The following is a 21,481-nucleotide window of genomic DNA, read 5'->3' as shown; positions in this document are numbered from 1 at the left end:
CATTATCAAAATTTGAGCCAAAATTACCCCAATTTCGGGTCAAAGTTATCTCATTTTATAGTATCTAATATATTTTATTAGGGATCGTTTTATTGACACCGGAAACACATACGAGTATTTTATGTGTTACTTCGCAAAACAAACTTTAGGGAAACATTTCCATGACATTTAATTGACATAGTATTGACTACAAAGCACCCGTAGTAATCGAAGCGGAGAATTAGTGTTGATGGGTCCGGATGAAGAAGACTTTCGTCCTTGGTCCGCTGACAATTCATGGCTCGCTACAGAAGGGTTAAACACTTGACATCGCATGATCTATACAGAGCTTATACCCGGTGTGTATGCCTATGGCAGTCGGCAAATCAGGTATGTCAGTGGAGATCGTGATTTATGTCTGCGGTTCGGCCGCGGGCGAGATGTCGAGACGAAATTGTCGAAGCGTTATTCACGCTCTGTGCTGCGCTACACCGCGTTAGAGATAGCGTCGTCGTAAACGTGTGCGAAACTTAAGGCTGAGTGGCGAGACCGCAAAAGGAGAGCATCAACCCTTAACGGCGCGCACTGCACACTATCCGACTCTTTAACGGCGAGAAAAATGTTCCGTAGACACACAAAATGTCAGCGTGACGCACGTATACTCGTGGATGGAAAGATTGTAACAATTTCTTTTCGATTAGTTCTGAGGTGTGCTGATATCGTAAAAGCGCGAATCATTAAAACACGATTTCCACTGATCTATGGTAGCTATTGAAATTATGTACAAGGTATTTGAAGATATTTAAATAATATTCCCCGCGGAAACTACTAAACAAAATACTCTTAAAATAATGATTGAAATTTTTAAGTGTTTGTTGGAGTAATCTCTAGTCTATGATTTTTTTAAATTGTAAGTTTCTTTAAGATATAAATATCTTAAATAAAATAATTAATTAAATAAAAATTAATTCATTTAAATGAATTTACAATAGTTCAACATCTTAACGTTCTGACCGTTATGGCGCTTCTTAATTTAAAATTATTATGTTTAACATTAGCGGTCTTTCAATCTTATTATTGTTAAATAAAATAATCTTCAGTGTTTTCAGCTGCTCAATACAGTGTGAAATAAGATTTACACATAACTTGTATATATTAATTTATTATATATGCAGTTTATAAATTGTTTTATTCACTTCAATAATATTCTATATTTTTTATCATTATGAAGTTTGTAGTATACATTACGTTATATATATATTTTATAATAAAATACGTATATATCAAACAATTTATCTAATTAAATAAAGTGCTTAAATATTGAAGTGTGAATCTGTAAATCGCGCATCTTTTTCAATCTTGAAACGTAATCATGGACCAAACTAGAGTAGAAATATTGCATACTGAAAAGGCAAGCAATTTAATAATATTGATACTAATCAGCATCTTATAAAAATATTAATAATTTGATGTTAATAAGAATCTTAAAATTGCTTTTAAATGATTATACAACCATTTCCAAATTCTAAGACATTATATATTCATCTTTCATGTTACAAAAGGTGTCATTAATTAAAATATTTCAGGAATTTCTAGAATTTTAATTCCGAAAATTCAAGAATTGCAAAAAATCGAGTTCTCCGAAACTACCAGAAATTGTTATTTTCGAAATTAATTGATAATAAGTTTCTTTAAAATATAAACGTCTTAAAGAAATTTACAATTTAAGAGACTACAGGATATTAAATTACTCCAACAAACGCTCGAAAATTTCAATCATTATCTTAAGACTATTTTGCACAGTGGTTTCCGCGAAGGATATTGTCCGCCTTCTCACAACAATGTTGCACGTATCAGCGTGGCAGGCTCACGTACCTTCGCAGTGACGGCGAGGCAAAATTATTGAAACGTTCTTCACGCTGTGCGGAACGCACACGCGCAGGAGACGCGTATAACGCAACACGTGGATGCGTGCCATGCCGCGCGCACGAAATGGCATTGTCGTAAAATCGCGGGCGTGTATGAATCCTATCTGGAAGCCGAGGCGTTGTAGCGAGACCACAAAGGAAGAGAGGCTCGCGCATCAGGAGGACCAGACGGGTTAAGAGTCTGCCTGGAAGAACCATTGTCGCTCCTGAATACGAGAAGAATAAGAGCTGCTTTTCTCAACAACGAAAGAGCTGACCTTCCCTCGTGATTTATGACATTAATATTGAAAATAAGAAAAATCTCTTAGACTTTGCACCTACTTGAGAAGGATTATTCTTGCTGCGCTTCGCAACAGTAATATCGCAACTCTAGCCGATTGTTAAAGTACATGATAGTTCAATAAGCACCTTAGTGTTTTTTTTTTACTTTACTATTTAAACACATTGGACTATCATTGCATTGCAATTATTATACCTACTGCAATTGGAAAAAGGAAAGGCAAGATTCAGAGTTTACATAAAAAGATGTTGAAACAAGCATATTGATGGCAGTAAAATCATCTCGATGAGACTGTCGGCTTCTCATCGGTTTTTTTTTTTAACATCGTGTACTTTCACTTTTCTCCGTGAGGTTTACGTAGCTGCGGTCGTAACATACCATGAATGGAAAGGCTCGCATGCGTACAAGCCATCTTTTTCGATGCGCAAGAACGTCCCGTTAAAGAAACGATTGCACAAGAGCAAAATTCCAGGGTTGCTCCTTTATTTGCGCGCGGCAATTTGCGTACCGTTGACGATACTACGGATCGTGGCGGCAAGATAATTTCCGTTTTTGACCGTAGGATAATTTCCGTTTAAGACTAAGAATCTGTGTCGAATCTCAAAGATTATTTCCCATTACTTGAAATAACGATGGAGTCGCGTTTTAAAAGAGATTTAAATGCAATTCCTTGAAAATACTTATTTTTCAGAATTCTAATTCCTTCACTATGTACTTTTGGTAACAATTATCAGAGAAGTAAACAATGTATCAAAGAAATAATTCAGTCGCTTATATTTTTACATTGAGAATTATACGACAAAAGAAATCTACAATTTTTAATTATATAGTAAATAAAATGATTTGCGTTACTAACGAAATGTATTAATCTGAAATCAGTTGAATTAAAATAATTTTTCCATTGAATTCATATTTTTGCTTATATTGAGATTATTATATGTCAAGAAAAATCTCTAATTTTTAATTATATAATAAATAAAACGATTTGCATTATTAACGAAATGTATTAATGTGAAATCAGTTGAATTAAAATAACTTTTCCATTGAATTCGTATTTTTGCTTACATTGAAATTATATATCAAGAGAAATCTATAATTTTTAATTATACAGTAAGTACAACGATTTGCGTTACTAATGAAATGTATTAACGTGAAACGAGTTGAATTAATACTTTCCCATTGAACTCGACATCACGCGAAATTTGGATAGAATATAACTGTAAAGCAATATCTATTTTAGTGCCATTATGCAAACACGTTGCTACCGGAGCATTGCGCTCTTTATCATTCCTTACGGGACTGTAAAATCGGCTCGGGAGGGAAACGATTTGTTCTTAAATTATGTTGTTCCCAGAAGTACACGCGATCTGTGTAGCGTCGACCATTCGAGCGTATCTGAATCCATCACGGCGCGATCTCGGGCGGCTCGTTTCCAATGTTGTTACAATGAAAATTCCAGTCGCGGGAATAATAAATATTCTAAGTAGATAAGTATACTGTGGAGAACGTTTGCGCGCGCCCGCAGGACCGTAATATCCACCTGCTCGAACGCCGTGCATTATTCTATCCCTCTATCGATTTCGACGCAGGTGGTGAAGGTAATAAGTATCACCATCCTCATCCCGTATATATATATATATACATATATATATTCGCAATAATTTAATGCGATTCACTTTCGCCATTCAACGACACATCTACACACACGCACGGTATCCGATGATCACAAAACGTATGTGCGGTTCGCATTATTATTTCTCGAACAATCGACTATAATTTTTATTGCGCTTCATGGTATCTAAACAGACTGTTTACGGTAGTTAAATTATCTTTAAAATTTTAGGTATGTAGCACTTCTTTGTTTGAAATGTTAGATTTATATCTCTCTTTTATTTAAGTAACACTTTATATTCTCTCGTCTATTGTAATAATACATCTATAAGTCATATAATTATAAACTATTGTTCGTTATTTGCGTGTATTTAATGTTTTATTTGAAATTGTGCGCATTGTTTCATCTCTTCTATAATATGTTTCGCGTGTAGGCAGGCGCGACCCTTGGCCCGACGCATAATTTACATTACACTCGAAAAACAAATATCGCGTGGAAGAGTGAGATTTATGCGCGCCTACAAAATTGCAGCGCGCGTAGGGCTGAGAAATTATTTTCTTTCTCGGTCGTTACGTTTCGGTTAATACGTTCCCTCTTAGATTATCAAGTCGGGCAAACATACGGCCGTAAATGACGCGCGTCGGGAATGCGAGGACAAAGGATCCGAGGAGCAGCATCGCGCGAAGTAGGATTTCCTGCTCTCCGGATGCACGCCGTCATCCTACGAACGCGCGAGAGATCTCCGATAAGCGGAGATAACGCGCAAAACGATATCGTTTGGCCATCCCACTTTTCGAGCTAGTTGTGCGAGATCAACTCGCGCGGTTTAATCTTTCCCGGTTAGTTTATTAATTGAACGGCCTTTATATCAAAGGTCCAGACGCCTTTATATCATAACTGAGAAACAGGCTTCTAAAGTTCTCTCTTGAGAGAAGAATGTTGTAGCCGAGAAGAATTTTGTGCCGTAAGGATAATTTACAGTTTTTAAAGTGGACTGATTAATTTACTTAATTGACTCTTTCATTAAAATTTAATTATTAAGGGAACAATTTAATATATTTTATACATAGATAAATATAGACATTAAATATAAATTTTTGTGAATTTAATAAAATTTAATGATTTACTTGTAAATTATATATATATTACATACATTTGAAAGAAGGATTTTGCTAAGGTATTTGAAAACTTAACTAGATACAGATCTGAAAATAATCTTGTTGAACCATCAAAATAATTAAGTAGGAATTTTAAAATGAACAATGCTACAAAACTTTTAACAATCAATTTGAATTATGTCCTACGGAATTATTTTAATGGCCTAACAAATTTTCAAATCTGTTTCCAAATTGTTAGATATTTTAGCGAGATCACCTTTCTGTGTACACTGAGAAAAAAATTTATTAAATTTTAATAAATATTTCTTTGAATAGTCTTAGCGGAATATTTACTTACGATAAATAAATATTTAAATAAATGAAAAAAATTATAGTTAAATTAAACTACAATCTAAACTTAAATCAAAATACATCTATATTTTCTTTACTATTATTACTGACTCTTATATGCTCTGTATTAATATCTATTTAAATCGAACTAATGGCTCTTATATTTAATATTCCGCTAGGAAATATTAAAAAAAGTATTTATTAAAATTTAGTAAATTTTTTTTCTCAATGTATGTATAAGTTTTTAATAATTTAATAATTTTATCTTTTTTAAAATGCACAATTATACATATTGTAAACTGTGCAAATATGCGATGTTAAAAATTGCAGCAAACAGAAACTTTTTAGAACTAAAGAAAAATCAACTTTAAGTAGATAACTCTCTTTTTAAAACGTAATGCAGTAAGACGAAGATACTTCAAATATTTTCAGTATGCGAGAATTCTCAAAATGTTTGCAGCTCGGAACAGTTATGAGAGGAATTCTTTTCATATAAAAGCCGTCCATTTCTCTCACGACTCCCTCGTGATGCCATAGCTATCTCTTCGTGATGTAAAGTGGAAAATTATTTTCTCCGCTGCGAATACGAGCTTTTCAATGTTCTCTTTCGCCCACTTTTTCTTCGGCGGATAAATTTAAAGATGGATTTAATGCGACATGGTAAATATTCCGCTTTCACTTACACGCTTTCGGGTTTCGAGAGATTGCCCTCGCAAAAGTGGGAGGAGATGAAACGCGAGCGCCCATCAGATACTACAGAAATTTAATAATTAATTGACGCACGTTGCATGATCTGATAATGCGGCGCAGACTTATTAATTACTCCTTCGGATTATATTTCGTACAATTAATTTCTAACACCATGCGTATCGAGCTTCGTAATTAAACTTCTTTTAATTATTCTATTCGAAAGCATAATGTTCCTCTTATATATTAATTTCCTACTCTCGTAAATTTCCAAATGACTTGACCAAAGAACTTTGATAATAAACAGTATATAATCTTTTTTTTTTTGTAAAATAATTATTATTTTATATATTGATTGAAATAATTTACAATATAATCCCATAAATGATATTCGGTGTACTTTGTTCCTTGTACAGTTTATAAAATATATGTAAGAAAGAAAGAGAATGCAATTAAAAGAGAAATTACAGTTTTATACACAGATAACTCGAGAACCATCAATAGCCTGAACGTTATTACAACATGCCTTCTCTGGTCGGGCAATGCCGGTTTTCGCGGTCGAGAGAAAGCGGGCAACCGCGGGGGACACTCTGCGCATTCGTGCAAACGTAACAAACATAATTATCTCATTATTGCATAAAGAGGTATTTTTCGAAGGACGCGGCGAACCGTAAAACTCGGAACGCGAAGCTGGCGATGCGATGCGATACGATGCGATGCGATGGCGATGGCGAGATGGCGATGGTCGTAAATTGCATACACTGTGAACGATGCACTTCTGGCAAAAATGCCGCAGGGTTCGGTTACAGCGGCCGTGCGCTAAAAAAGGACGAGACGAGTGGTTAGACGAAGGAACCCGAACGAGCCAGGGTCAATAACATACGTTTTGACTTCGGCTTCCTTTTTCTTCGCGAGATAATTCGAGGGCGGGCACGCAGCCTCCGGGCGAAGAATGCTCTTTCGTGCCGACGACGCGTTGCATATATCGTACCTCTCGCATCCGACGAGATACAATGACATTCAACTGCGTATACCGTGACACGAGTAATTGCCCTCTCAATTATTGAAGAGCGTACCTGTGTGCCGTACGGGCAAAATGAATAACACGATCGTTACTATAGCGCAATTATTTACGATCGGTGCTCCGAGTTGCGGCGAGAAAAGATATGAATGACATTAAAGCACTATATACCTACGTATACCAAGCTGATAAATCACCACGTTTTATCTCGTACTGGTAGCGGTTTATTTGAAATAATGACTCACGTAGAGCTTTCCGCAAATCATGAAATTATATTTATGTAAGTAATTTATAGATATGGATAGGCTACCTTGTAAGAAGAGCGTAATTATAACTTTCATAAAATAATAAACTAATGTCCGCTTATTAAACCAATATTGTCGAGGGAAAAAGCAAATTGACACAATAATTTTGCTTTCGAAATAATTTAAGAACACTTCACACAAATTACTTTGGTATTAAATGCTTGACTATGTTATTAATATCTATAATTTCGATAAAAATATTTATATTATTGCAATTTCACAAGCTTATTATCTATATTATAATCTTTCCTCTCTTTTTTTTAGGGATATATGTGACATATCTCAAAGCATTATCAAAAATATAAAAAGATATCACAGATTGTTCTATTATTACGTTTGTATCTGTTCAAAATTTGAGCACAATTTTTTTATCAGTTATTTTAAAAATTATTTAATTTTTTGTTTGTCTTGGTTCTTATGTAAAATCGCGTTTGTAGTACTTATTTATAGATGAGATCATAGCATTACGAATTAAATAAAACTTTTTATAAATATTTAAGGGGTATAGCCACAGTAGCGGGCATAAAAACACAGCAATAAATTCAACAATTTTTTTAGTTAAAAAAAATAATTAATATATATTAATATATATATATTAATATAATACTTTAATACATGCATTAACTAGTGCTTTAATTTGATTTTATATTAAATTACAATATTTTTTTATACTAAAAAAAATTATTGAAATTATTGCTGTTTTTAGGTCCGCTACTGTGACCATACCCATTAATAAAACTTTAATAAGTATTCGTGCAAGAGTTTATTTGGATATCCACTTATTAATTTAAAAGTTGTTTACCTAAAATTTCAGAAAAATATTTTTTAAATTAAATTATTTATTTTGTTTGTTCTATTTTTAAGGCATATTAGCTGATATTGGCTTTTTTAGTTGACTTTCGACTGACACTTTTAGCTGATAATGTACAGCCAAAACATTCTTAAGAGTATATATATATATATATATATATTTACATTTTTTCTCAGATATCAAACACTTTTATAAATTCTTGCCAACTTCGTAGACACCAATTATGATGTCCATCATAGCATAGAATTCTATGTCTATATCTATACTATGTCTATGATGTCTGTAGCTGATAGCGTGTTTTAATTAAGAAAAAAAATGATCCTCGACTGTAATTGCATCCTTTTGCTTGTCTTCTAACAAATGAGCATCGTAGCAGGAACGAAGGACTCGTGTAAACAATAATTATTAATAGCCGCTGTAGGAATCTTGCTGAATCAGGAAAGACAATTGTGTAACGTAGATACTCATACTATTTCCCGCGTTTTGCGAGTGACGCGGCTGCATTGTTCTTCGAGGACGTGACTTCCTCGTGCCTTTGTAGCTTCGCTCGTACCGCACCTCACACGTGCTGCGCCTCACACGCGATACCATTCGATGCAACTTTCGTTTACTATTCTCGTTATGTCGCGGGTAAAACAATCGCAGGTCCTCCTTCCTCCCCCCCTCCCCGATAAGCTCGATCGGCTCAATGCTAAACGTGACTAGTGATAACTATCAGCATTTTCAATAGGCTGTCCTACATCTCATCCTTGTCCTTCGTTGAGTTAGTTACGAGGCGAATCCTTGAATCTGTTATCCAGTCCTCGGTCCGGATGAGAGGTGAACGACCTTTAGAATGTAGTATAACAATCCAGGAAGAAAAAATAATTTTGAAAAAAAGATATTAACCCTGATCGATATTCACGGATTCAGTAGATCCGGACATTTTTTTCAATTCATTGTGAAAAATTGTTATAACAAATATTTTTCACAACCTTACATAATTTTAAGTTATATACAATTTTATTCTTTAGATTTTGATCTTCAAAATAAAAAAAAATCGTTTAATTCTTCGCCGCGGCAACATGAATCTTAACTTTTTCGTCAGCAATATAGGAGTCTTCGAGAAATAGCAAATTTTTTTATTGCTTCAGATCATATAAAAATCTAAAAAAGTTCTGATACACTTGTCAAAATTTTTTTAGTTTTTAACATCATAGAAGTTGAATTGTATTTTACTTATTCTTTACAGATTTAAATTTATCTGCCAAAATTCGTGATCAAAATATCGATGATGCTTTTAAAGATTTTAGTTGCCGGTGGGTTAATTACGTTAACTTTAAACAAAGATACTTATTTTAAAGTACATTGGACCTGCGAATATCAGTTGAAGACTTTTTTAAGCGAATACCGATATCAATTAGCAACTAAATCTAATTTAAGTGACAGTGAGTTACTATAAATCAATTGGAGATTAAAAGGATATAAATGTACCGCTCAAACGTGCTACTGATTTCAAAAAGTACAAAGGCCAACGTTCCGTGTTACATCGTGATTTATTGCATTCGATTATCCAACATTTCTAATGGTAATTAACTGCGCTCATTAAGAGATAACGTACTTTATTGAAGTTATCTTTATTAGCAGCGATAATCATCGCGAGGGAAAATGTATCGTGGAATGCGAAAAAGTGTATGAAACGAACATTTGCAAAGGCCATATTGATTACTATTATATTTTATATACTGAATGTTATATGCATATATTACTACATGGATGTCAAGAATATACGGAATTTATATCAATGTATGAAATTAAAACTACAAGATAATAAGATATTTGTTTAGATTTACAATTTGTTATACTTTATAATTTATTTCAAGCCTATTATGTATTAACGGGATTATCGGGATCTTCTACGTTCTCCGACACGCAGCATTCATTTGTTTCATCTTTCGCACCTTTCGCATTTATTTTCTGGTTGATTGCTTCTTGTAGTTGTTATCTTATTGTTGTTACTACTAATAGAGTCAAGCATGGTAATTGAGACCTCAGGGTTAATAGAAATAGTTCTTCACCGATAAAATCAATTCAATTTAATTTTAAACTTTCGTTAATCTTTCCTTTCTAAAACTTATTATCTTGATGATTTTTACAAAAATACTAAAATATATTATAAATACAAAATGCAGAATATTTTAAATTTACAAATGCTAGTTGAAGTACGAACGCTCTCTTGCTCGTTATATCTTTCTCCTTGTCCCTTGCATCCTGTTGCGTATCTGCCCTTATTTATCGGAAGACACGTCGCCGACAGCCGAAAGTCTCCGATTGCCAATCCGACGGGGAGAGAAACGATCCTGCTGTTCCTGTTTCTGCGGTTCGCGCGCACTGGGTGTGTGCGCTCGGAATGCGCTGAAACATTGCGGCCACGAGAGCGGCGGGATTAAATCTTGATGCATTGCCGTTATCCACGCGTGAATTTTTGCACGCGCGCATTAGAGCCACACGGCGAAAAAGTTATCAATTTATTGCACGCGCGGCGTCGATACGCGATAGCGCTCGCGCCGCAACCCTTCCGGCGAATTATTAATTGCCGGCCCGATCGCAATTGTTGTACCAAACAAGTTCCCGCGTCCTCGTGGTTGTTTGCGTTGTATAACCACGCTTATCGCGATCGGCCACGATGTCGTTGGGTGTATCTTAAAAGCGTTGTTGCCTTCGCTCGCGACGCTTGCAATAATTCATCAATAAAATTTACATTTTTATATGTATACCTAAAAAATATCTTTTTGAAAAAGAAAAAAATATACGCCAAGTGCATAAAAAAAAGTGTCGAATGTTACATTCCTTTTAATAAAAAATGGATACGAAATAAATGCAAAATTAGCCAAGTATTTCGTAACGCAATCCTGATGAAAATTTTTCTCTAAATTTTTCATATAATTTTTCAGAATTTCTATATAATTTTATGATTATTTTCTCTATATTATATATTTTTTATACGAATCGGAACACTTCTCAGAAAATCTACATCTTTTCTCAGAATTTTCCATATATGTTAATTATGAGATATCGTAAGATTTCTAAAATTTTTTGTAAGTATAATTTCTGATGAAATGTTATAAAATCTAAAAAATTTAAAAATATTTTTTAAAAATTATGAGATGAGAAATCTCAGAATATTTCAGAATTCACATGTATGAAAAATTCTGAAAGAAGATGTGAACTTTCCGAATATTTCTGAGTATTTCTGAAAAATGTTCCAATTCATATAAAAATTATAAGAAAAATTTTCATTTGGAAAGATACATAAGATAGATTGAAAGTGACTAAAATGGTCAACTGGATTATATATAGGTCGTTCTCGGCATAAACTCCACCTCACAAACACGTATTCTTTAATCCTGAAAAGGATTTTCGAAATCCGTGAAAGAGAAAAAAGTATTTGTTATACAAAAATTATATGATTTAGTCGGTAATACAAGACGGCTTTAGGATCTCCTTAACGGAATGACGAATTATAACAAGAGATTGGGAGCCACTGACATTCACATTCCTTACGATATTTTCACGTGCCGTCTATATTTTTCAGACCAGTTTCGAGCGGAATCTGGCGTGCACCTTTATCCGATTGACTCACTGGCAACTAATGCAATCTCCTATTGTACGCATTGCGATTACGTGATGTCATTCTGTATGTTATTTTAAGCTTATCCATTCATGCCTCGCGTTTTTATGAAAGAGCTCTGGAGTGGATGGCGGTTGAAAGACAGAAGGTTTACCGCGTGTCCAGGATAAGCTGTTTGGCCGCTAGACAATAATTGGCGCACACACGATATTTATAATACGGAATACTACAGATGAGGAGGATAAGAGTCTAGTTTAACAGGCGGAACTGATGTTTCCGACCACGGCATGCCGTTGCATCGACTATAACTTTATGTAACCGTGCATAATGCACGTTATTGCATTAAATTATTTATTCGCGATCGAGCGAATATTCATCGTGCATGATATGGATATTGCAGGAAGTTTGAGCATTCCTACATTTTGCCGATTAAATGTCGTACAATAGCAAGTCGCGAAGTACGCGAATACATTGTACGTTTAACCATTATCATATTTCAAGCTACCGTTGCTTTCGAAGCGTTAGCGTATTAATATGAATATCAAATTCAGATTTTATTTCGAGTGCTGACAATACTCGAGTTAAATAACATCTGAGAAATTGTACAAGATATTCATATTTCTGTATCATATAATTTCTTGGAAATATGTTTAAAATATCTCCGTTTATAATAATATATATTTTTCTGTTTTTATTAAATAAAAATTTAATTTTTATATAAGATTTGATATAATTTAAATTATTTTTTAACAAATTTGAATGAAAAAATGAATTTTTTTTAAACAAATATGTTTCGCACATTTATATGATTTATATGATTTGCATGAATTAATCAAGCGTGAATGATGAATTAATAACGATTCATGTCATTTATTCAGTGTTGTATTAATGATAGAGGACATGCTCTGTATAATAGGAAGATGAATATTTTGCACAATAATCTGGCGTGTCGGTCATACATCCGTTAGAATCGTATTGACCTTTTATGTTCACTCAAGCGTAGTACACGATATTAATACGTTCGAGTTAAAAGATAGGTATGTACTTCTTTGCGTAAACACTACGTATTTCGGGATATCACGTAACAGTCGTACAATTTCCGTTCGGACGAACAAGCGGTTCGAATAACAATGAACGCTATTAAATTATACGCGCATAATGTCATACGTTGTGAATCGCCGTAGGATATGGCTCGCAAGGTCTTGCCCAACGGCGACCACGATTCTCTCCGTTCGCTATCGTATACCTGTCATCGCACACGTAGACAAAGCATCCGCCACTAATCGAGGACCGCTAAACCGCCTTTCTTCTTCGGCGAGCAGTTCACCCGCGAACGAAAGACTAACGATTGTTGCGAGAGCCTCTTCCTCGAATAACGTCGGAGCATTTAGGACTCGTCGTGTCCTTGCCGAACGCTTACACGCGGATCTTTGTCTTGGCTCTCGGGCCCCGGGCGATGTTGCTAGAGATGATAGAATTGTGCACTTAATGCATAGGAGGTAAATGTTAATTTCCACAAAAGACCACAGTTCGATAGTTTTGACATTTTCAATATTTGACAATTTTTTTCGAACATTTTTTATTAAGATCTGAATTTTCTTAATAAATATAGTAAGAGAATATTTAACTCTCCGTCCGCTTCAGCCAAGTTGGACTTCGAAGACACAATTTCGTTGATATTTTAATTTTCTGATAGATTTTTAAATCTGTAAAAGATAAATCAAATACAATCCCCGGCTCTCTTCTATGATAGTTACAACTCGTTGTTAAAATTTTCACGGGTACTCCATTTAAGAATTTGTGTTACATTTAACAAATTTTACGTATCCCAAACGATCCGCTTAAATTTTTGTGTTAATTTAACACAAGATCATGATATGTTAGAAAGCAAAATAAATGTTATGTAAAAAAATTAATACAAAGAATGTTACGCTGACACAATTTATAAGCAAACTGTGGAAACATATTCTTTCAGTAAAATTAATGTTTGTGATTTGTTAGATTAACATATATTTTATTCATTTATCTTAAAATTTACGTTTTAAAACACATTTTTATTTTATGTTATTTATTCACTTATTCATAAGATGTGTAATTTTGACTTGTTGAAGAAATTAATTAAGAAATGTTGAAAATCAGTTTATATAACAGGAGATTTAAGTAACATGATCACATTATGTTAAATTAACTTGAACATGTTAAGAATTCAACATTTTAACAAGAACTTGAGTGGATCGTTTTAAACATAAATACAAAATAGTTTTTACTGTACAAGAATTTTTTTTTCATTTTTATACAATCTAGAATAATATAGTAAAAATCTGTACTGAATCTCAACATGTGCATTTTCATCTTGGAAAAAAAAGTTCCATTTAAATTAAAAAAAACTTTAAATTTAACTTTCAACATGGAATACTTTTATAAATATCGATGCTTTCTTGCAAAAATGTCATTTTTTTTAGCACTTCTAGTTTTGACATGTGTAATATAACTTTTAATTACAAATACAAAAATTGATCATGAAATTAATACAGTGTCGTCACTTTCATTACGCTGTAACAATCATATTTACATTCACTCGACGATGTATATCAATTCGAGATTAATATCAAGATTGTGTCACGGATACACGTCTCATCACGCGTTCCTGACGGTACGAACGTGCGTTATCCGCGTTACAAAACGGTCCAGCCGCATGAAAGTTGAAATTGAAAGTTAGCGTGGGCCGATAGCTACCGCCCAGACCGGTCCAAGTTTACTCGTACATTAAGTCGGCGATCCGGCCCGAGGAAATATCATTGGTCTGCGTTCGTCGAGTGCTCCTTAGCGGGATAGTAACGGGGGTGGAGACCGCTTCGAGTCTTACACAGCCTGATATCATGCGAGAACAACCTGGCGAACAGTGTTACAAAGAATGCAGGTACACGCCTCGTTTCACGGCCGATATAGCAATTCGAAGTAAAGGGGAATTCGTGTATTTTTGCGGTTTTCGCAAAAAAAAAAGGACTTGATTAAACGTTTCGTTGCAAATGGTATTTCGCGACGGCAAAAATGACAGGCGAATTCCGATTGGTTTTACTTTCGTACTAAAGAATTATGTACGGCTACTGAAGATTGTTGGTATCATATATATTTTGACGTTCAAGTTGACACATTAAGACCTGGTTAGCTGCCAACCCTAGATCGTTTTTCTCAATCGATATTATAGTTACGGCATCCGGAGTTAGTTAGTCGATGCTGTTGGCGCAGTACTGACCCTGATTTAAATATTTACGAAGGCGGAGAGCGATCTCGGCGATGATGTTCCTCAGGCGCGAATCGTTAACGCGGAGTAAATTCAGGAGGAAATTCTACAGTCACGTCGAGGAGTGCACTTGTTCTAGAATGCGATAATTGGCTCCGTTCGTTCGGAGGCTCCGAATGCCGGGTCTAAATCCCGTTCTCGTTCTGATTGCAGATCGCCGGACAATTATTGGACACGGAGTTTCAGCCGACGGTGACGGCGACGTGCAAGGGCGGCTATATGACGATTCGTGTCAATCTCAATCAGAGTTTCGTAGGCGCGGTCCATGCACGAGACCATCGGACCCCGCAGTGCATGGTATCGGGCAACGGCACCACGCACGCTACTCTGGGCATCAATCTTTTCGCGTCGCAGGACAGTCCCGAGTACTGCGGAGTTCTGGTGAACAACGTGAGTCTGCTATGATTATGGAAATCTTACGCCAAAGGCGACGGAATTATGGAACTAGCTGTTATTTATTTCTATGATTCGCAAATTGTTAATCTGATTGACAATTGTATACAATAGTATGTGTACTACAAGACTTAAGTATTAATTTCGAGAAATCAACTCTTTACGCGAGCATCTTGCTACGTGTAAAAAAAATATTCTGCCGCACAAGGTGTACTTACGTTTTACACGTTTCACGGAGAAGTACGGAGAAATTAGTACTCGCGTCTATTCATCGGGAGTTTCCAGAAAATTAATTGTTTTGAGAAGATTGCGGGTATGTTGATTTACATACTCGGCCACTGAAGACGCCTCGAGAATAACGTGAGAATTCATCATATATGGAGATTATGATTTGCATTTGAATCCCTCTCTTTCCGCCTAGGTATTTGTTCTGCAAGTGTAACGCTCTGTGGCCGAAGACTTAAAGCCCTTCCACACGTAAAATTTTCACATATATACATAACCGAGTTCACAAAACGTTCTCATAAATTTACTAATACGCACAAGTCAAAATAAATATTTTAATAATGGATAATTTTCGACGAATAAGCGGTTTGCTGAATTGTACTGTAATACAATGCTTTATCATTTTATATTTAAATATGGCAATATATATTACAGCACACGGAAGAACGTTCCATTCCTATCGCTGTTAGGATACACAAAACGCTGGAATTAGCGGATGACAAGTTTTATGTCATTACGTGCGGAAAGGCGGGTTTCAAAAATGCCAAGTAAGTTGAAAATTAATTATACAATAATGTAATATACTACATAAGATATAAATGATATTTGATAGAGAAATTTATTAACAAAAAATAAAAAGTAAACTATATATTTCTCAAAACTATTTAACTTAAAATATTACCTTAAAAGTAAGCGGAAATGAAAAATTGTATTGTTTGAACTCACAAAAGTATTCGTACAATCTAGAAATTTAGCTTCTAAGATCAGGAACACGCAAAGCTCCAGAAGGTATTCATTGTATAAAGTTGCTATTTAATGTTTATTTTCTACAAATAAGACTTTCTTATAAAGCTTTTTCCTATATGAATACATACACTTTTTGCGTTCACTGAGAGTAACGTCATTAAGTTGTCAGAACAAGCTGATGCTGTTGATTTATTTTATTTATGAACTCTCCGTAAGTTATCGTAAAATAATCGTGTACACTGAGTTTTTCAAACGAGAAATAGAAATATCTCGCATCAGTGAATGCTTGACACGCGTGAGTAGCGCTATCTAAACGGGAAATACTGTTTGCGAGGCTTTTAATCGGTCATTAGCGGCTCCGTGTTTTCTAATCAATCGTTGATGTTTGCTACCACTCAGCTATATATTTCCGTCTTCACGGTATATTGATTGTACGTACAGATACTTCAACTTAAGAGTGATCAATTTAGATTGTCGGTACTTTGCACAGTATCGAATACCACAAATTTTAAGGGGGATGGAAAGGTCTGAAAATTATGTGAAATTCAAATGTCGTTTGTGGACAAATGAATAAATAATATACATAAATTTTCTTTTTAGCATGTTTTGAATACTTTCTTAACGAATAAAATCAGTCACGAAAGTCCACAAAATATGAATAATTGAGGGCAATATTGATATTTAAAAACGATTGCGCACTGCTTCGTTCTTGCCACGATTTCGGGTAAACGAATTGGAATTTTTCAATTTTTTTGATACCATTTTATTGATGAAATTCTCGTCTATAAACTGAACCTAAAATCTGAGAAAGAACGTGAAAATTATGTCGATTGCGTAAAAAAATGTGGTTAAAAATTGAAAATGTCGAAAAATTCAAATTATTTATTATTGAAACGGGCCTAAAAAATAAATTTTTGTACGCAAAAGTAGGTTCAGTTTACAAAAAATTTAAATCTTCACTTTAAAAAAAATTTGAAGTTAATTTCTGCAGCCGAGTTATCGTGGCAAGAACGGAGCAGTGCGCAAATCGCGTAGTTGTCTTTAAATATCAATATTATCCTCAATTATTCATATTTTGTAGACTTTCGTGGCTTATTTTATTCGTTAAGAAAGCATTCAAAACATGGTAAAAAGAAAATTTATGTATATTTATTCATTTGTCCACAAATATTCGAATTTTACAGCCGTCCGAACCTTTCTATCCCCCATACATATTTTTGGAAACGTCTTATAATGTCTTGCAATGTTAATACATTGAATAATAATTAAAAGGCTGAATAAAATAAAATTAAATTCGATATTTAGCACGAAGGTAATATTGCGAAATGTCTCTTGAGTCAAAATGTAAATATCAAATGTAGCTAATAAGTATTCAACAAATATCAAGTAGACATCGTTTTTTTTTTTAAGAGTTAAAAGATGATTTTATCCATTAAAATGTTTTCATTTAATTATACGCTGGTCCGAGAAGATACTGCCCGGGGGGTAATAAAATTTAATTGGGCACTCCAGGAATTAGATAAATAAAGCGATGAATCAGTAATTAAAATGCTTACGACACTACGGTTTACCGCAAGTTTTTCTGTAGTGAAAAAATGCGGCTGACAATTGGTATGCGTTCGTTGTCAAATGAGATATCCCGCAAATGACAAGTAGCTTCTTTGTCAGAATACCTTCTGAATAAATTTTCTTGGTTCAAGGCACTTTAGAAGTCGATACACATGACCCTGCACGACTCGTTGATTTTCTTATCACATGCATATCGCCAGATGTATCAACTTGTTGACATAACTCTTTTGTACTCTTAATCCATTCGCTTTGATCGCAACCTCGATTATGCTTACGTCACTTTTCTAATAATACGCTACAAGACGTAAAAAAAAAGAATCTGTGTTCACAAACAACGCTTTTTGCGTAGAAATGAAACTTCGCTGGTATCCCTGCGCCTTTTAGATGAAGGTGTGAGAGTACAGGAAGCTATATACGGTCACAACTATACCCTGCGTGCTGAGATTTCACGCCCAGACGGTTCGTATCTTATATCCAATTCCGTCATTTGCTTTTACGTCCAGATAATACGGACAAATCCGTTAGCCGCGGTTTCTTCATGAGATTTTGCTGTCTAAAGCAATGTTTCGTTGAACATTCAATTTGCAGGAACGTACGGGATTCGAGTCAAGAACTGCTTCGCATTCAACAAGCTCAATTCCAGCGTGCAGCTTATAGATGACAAAGGGTAAGCCTATGATTATTACTCTGATATACGATCTATCTAATAAAAGCGTGACTGGGAAAACTTCTGTTTGGCAATTGTGCATCAACTTTTGAACAAGCAGATAAAAGAGCTCTTCCCTATGATACAAAAAATAAACATATTAATCATCGGGCATTTATTTTTGTATCTTTAAAGATGCTATTTAAGAAGCTGAGATATAAAGAGTAAAGTTTTAAACAGAGTCATGCTTTTATTAGAAAGACTGTAAATTGCAGTTAGATTATATAATTTGAATTAGTAAAATTTAGATTAACAAATTTTATATTTATTAATTTAGTAAGCATTTATGTACGCTATGCATAAATATTAGGAGTTTGAATATTATAGTCGAAATAAAAAAATATTTATATACTTGATGTGATATAAATTTTTGTGATAAAAGTATCATAATTTTTAATTTTCTTTAATCTACCATCTATAATTTATTTTCAAATTGATACGACAAAGAAAAGTTCTATTAAATGATATTTTCATTAAAACTTCTATTGCTAAGATCTTCATAATATCTATAAGAGAACTTGAGTTACTGTTCTTTATAAGTTTTATTCGAAGCGGATTTAGAACTTCGAAGATAACAAAGCGTTCAATTAAGAGAGAAGTTTAAATTAATCTTAATTCTATTTTCATTATCCAGATTTAACTCAAATTAAAAGGAAGACGCGCAATTTGCTATTATAGTATGCTTTATAGCGTAGCTTTGACAATGGAAATGATCCACTAATTGTGACTTGTTTTGATTACAAAGCTGTCCCGTGAAAGTGCGAATGACGAAATTCATATACGACCGAAGTACCGGTATAGCGGATGCCACATTGTTTTCCATGTTTCGGTTTGCCGATAGTTCAGAGGTGCATTTCCAATGCGACATCGCTGTGTGCAGAGGTAAAACTCATCCGGTGAACGATTTCCCATTAGCATCTAGTTACGAATGTGGGTTATAAAATGGCATTCAACTTTTACGATTCGTTGTTGTGATATTACAGCAGATAGCGATTCTCGTTCATTTTATGAGGAATTACTTTTTATGTCTCAAATCGTAAAAGTTACGACCCTTTTAAAATAAAACATTTAGCTTCACATACTGATTTAGTTTCAGTGTCGTACTGAACATAAAATTGCACGTAGAGTGTTTTAAAAGTATAATATAGTCTTTTTATGTCTGTTGTTCTCATTTTTCTTACTTTTCATGAATTATTAACATTTTCGAACTAACGCAACAAGTTCACCATGTATAATTATTATCGAGTATATAAAAACTCGATCATAGACATTTTATCGATGTATAATTACTTGTCGAATATACAAGAACTTGATCGGAATTGTTTTTGTTGCAATGTAACGCAATTACAATTTACGTGCTTAGGAAGCTGCGGTACCCCTGTATGCGAAGGAGACAAAGAAGAGCTGATAAAGGGTGGCTCCTCCACTAACGGACAAAGTGTTAGTAGTGAAGAAGGAGTGTTACTTGCTGGAACGAGCGTTTTTGTTCTCCAACCAGGCGAAAAACGAGGTAAGCCAGTAAGAAGTGCGCTATCGGTGAATTAACTGTTATTGTTACTGTTATACTGTTATTATTAGACATCATTATTCTTAACATATTCTCATTTATCATCTTCTACCTTTATAAAGAAAAATGAAGAGTCAATTTCCAATTAATAAAATTCTTTGACTTTTTCTTTTTGTATTGGGTTTAATTTTTTATAGTCTTTTTTTAAAGAAATTTCTTTACTAATAAGAAATGTGTAAAAATACACAGTACGCGATAAATTACAAAAATACATCCTACATATTGCAGTCAATGAAGAAATACTTAACAACTCGCAATTATTTGGAAAGTACAAAGTGAAAGTGCATTTTTAATCACTTTTTTTTATAGAAGTTGCGCTTTTCCGAGCAGAAGTCAGTCTAATTTATATAAGCAGAAACAGTGATAAAGAGATCGATGAAAATGATTAGAATAAATCGTTGAAATTTCTTATAGCATCCGCTTTCCTCTGCTTGGTTTTGATAAGCCGTCGTGACACGAAAAGTATGTAACTACATCAGGAATGCGTGCGATCTTCTTCTTTCTTTGTTCCCTTATTGCTTCTCTTGCATATATATTCCATTTATGTCTTCTTCCTGCGCGTCATAAAATGGTTGCCTGTCATCCCTCTTCGTCATCTTGACCTGCATTTGAATCACTTCGACACGCAACTTGCTCAGAAGCTGTCATCAAATTATAATGTATGCTCAAGCCTGGCATAAGTGATCTTATTTCGCTTATAACACTTCGTACTTTTTTCGTTCATCCTACAGTCCTATGCTATAATTTTTACAACCGGTTATTAATGATGCCCTCGCGAATTTATGTCGGTAAAATAATTATATTATTTAATAGAAACTAATTGAATGTTTTCTTATCTTATTAAATCCTGTACAAAATGCATTTTTTAATAAGAGAAATAAAAGTTGTTATTAACAACTGTTTTAAAATTATTAAAACAGATTAGCGTTGAAAACATCATCAAAAATGGAATCTATCATCGAAAAATTATTTTATATCATACACATATTTATGCGTGCCTTTTATATTAGGTTAGGGAAAAAATCCCTTTACAAGTTGGTAAATAGCCCCTTCCCCATCAATATCTAAGTTAAAAATAATCAAAATTTAAATTAAAAGAAAAGAGTTTTAAAGCTTGAAATCTCTACTTTCGAATGGTTAGTATATTTTTTGAATTTATGTGAGTTTTGTAATTTTTACATATAGAAAACTACGAGCTGAAAAAAATGAAAAATTTTCTTTTCACTTTGTAGGTCTGAAGCGTGCCCAAAAAAATTTGAGCAAATTTTCGACTATCTACCATGAAAGCT

The 21,481-nt window shown here is 34.0% G+C and overlaps 1 protein-coding gene across 2 annotated transcripts in view; it reads left to right on the top strand.

Annotated features, from left to right (window-relative positions):
- LOC108722003 (uncharacterized) overlaps positions 1 to 21,481 on the top strand; it is a 36,890-nt gene that overhangs the window by 13,200 nt on the left and 2,209 nt on the right. For both annotated transcript variants that reach the window (XM_018446884.1, XM_018446883.1), the window contains exons 2-7: positions 15,139 to 15,375; positions 16,039 to 16,151; positions 18,269 to 18,378; positions 18,508 to 18,586; positions 19,371 to 19,507; positions 19,989 to 20,135. In XM_018446884.1, coding sequence (XP_018302386.1) covers positions 15,139 to 15,375; positions 16,039 to 16,151; positions 18,269 to 18,378; positions 18,508 to 18,586; positions 19,371 to 19,507; positions 19,989 to 20,135 — 823 coding nt within the window. The remainder of the gene's footprint in view (positions 1 to 15,138; positions 15,376 to 16,038; positions 16,152 to 18,268; positions 18,379 to 18,507; positions 18,587 to 19,370; positions 19,508 to 19,988; positions 20,136 to 21,481) is intronic.

The sequence above is a fragment of the Mycetomoellerius zeteki genome, unplaced genomic scaffold (genome assembly GCF_001594055.1).
Source record: "Mycetomoellerius zeteki isolate Tzet28-1 unplaced genomic scaffold, Tzet1.0 scaffold19, whole genome shotgun sequence".
NCBI classification, from domain to species: domain Eukaryota; kingdom Metazoa; phylum Arthropoda; class Insecta; order Hymenoptera; family Formicidae; genus Mycetomoellerius; species Mycetomoellerius zeteki.
This window is presented reverse-complemented; position numbering and strand designations above follow the sequence as displayed.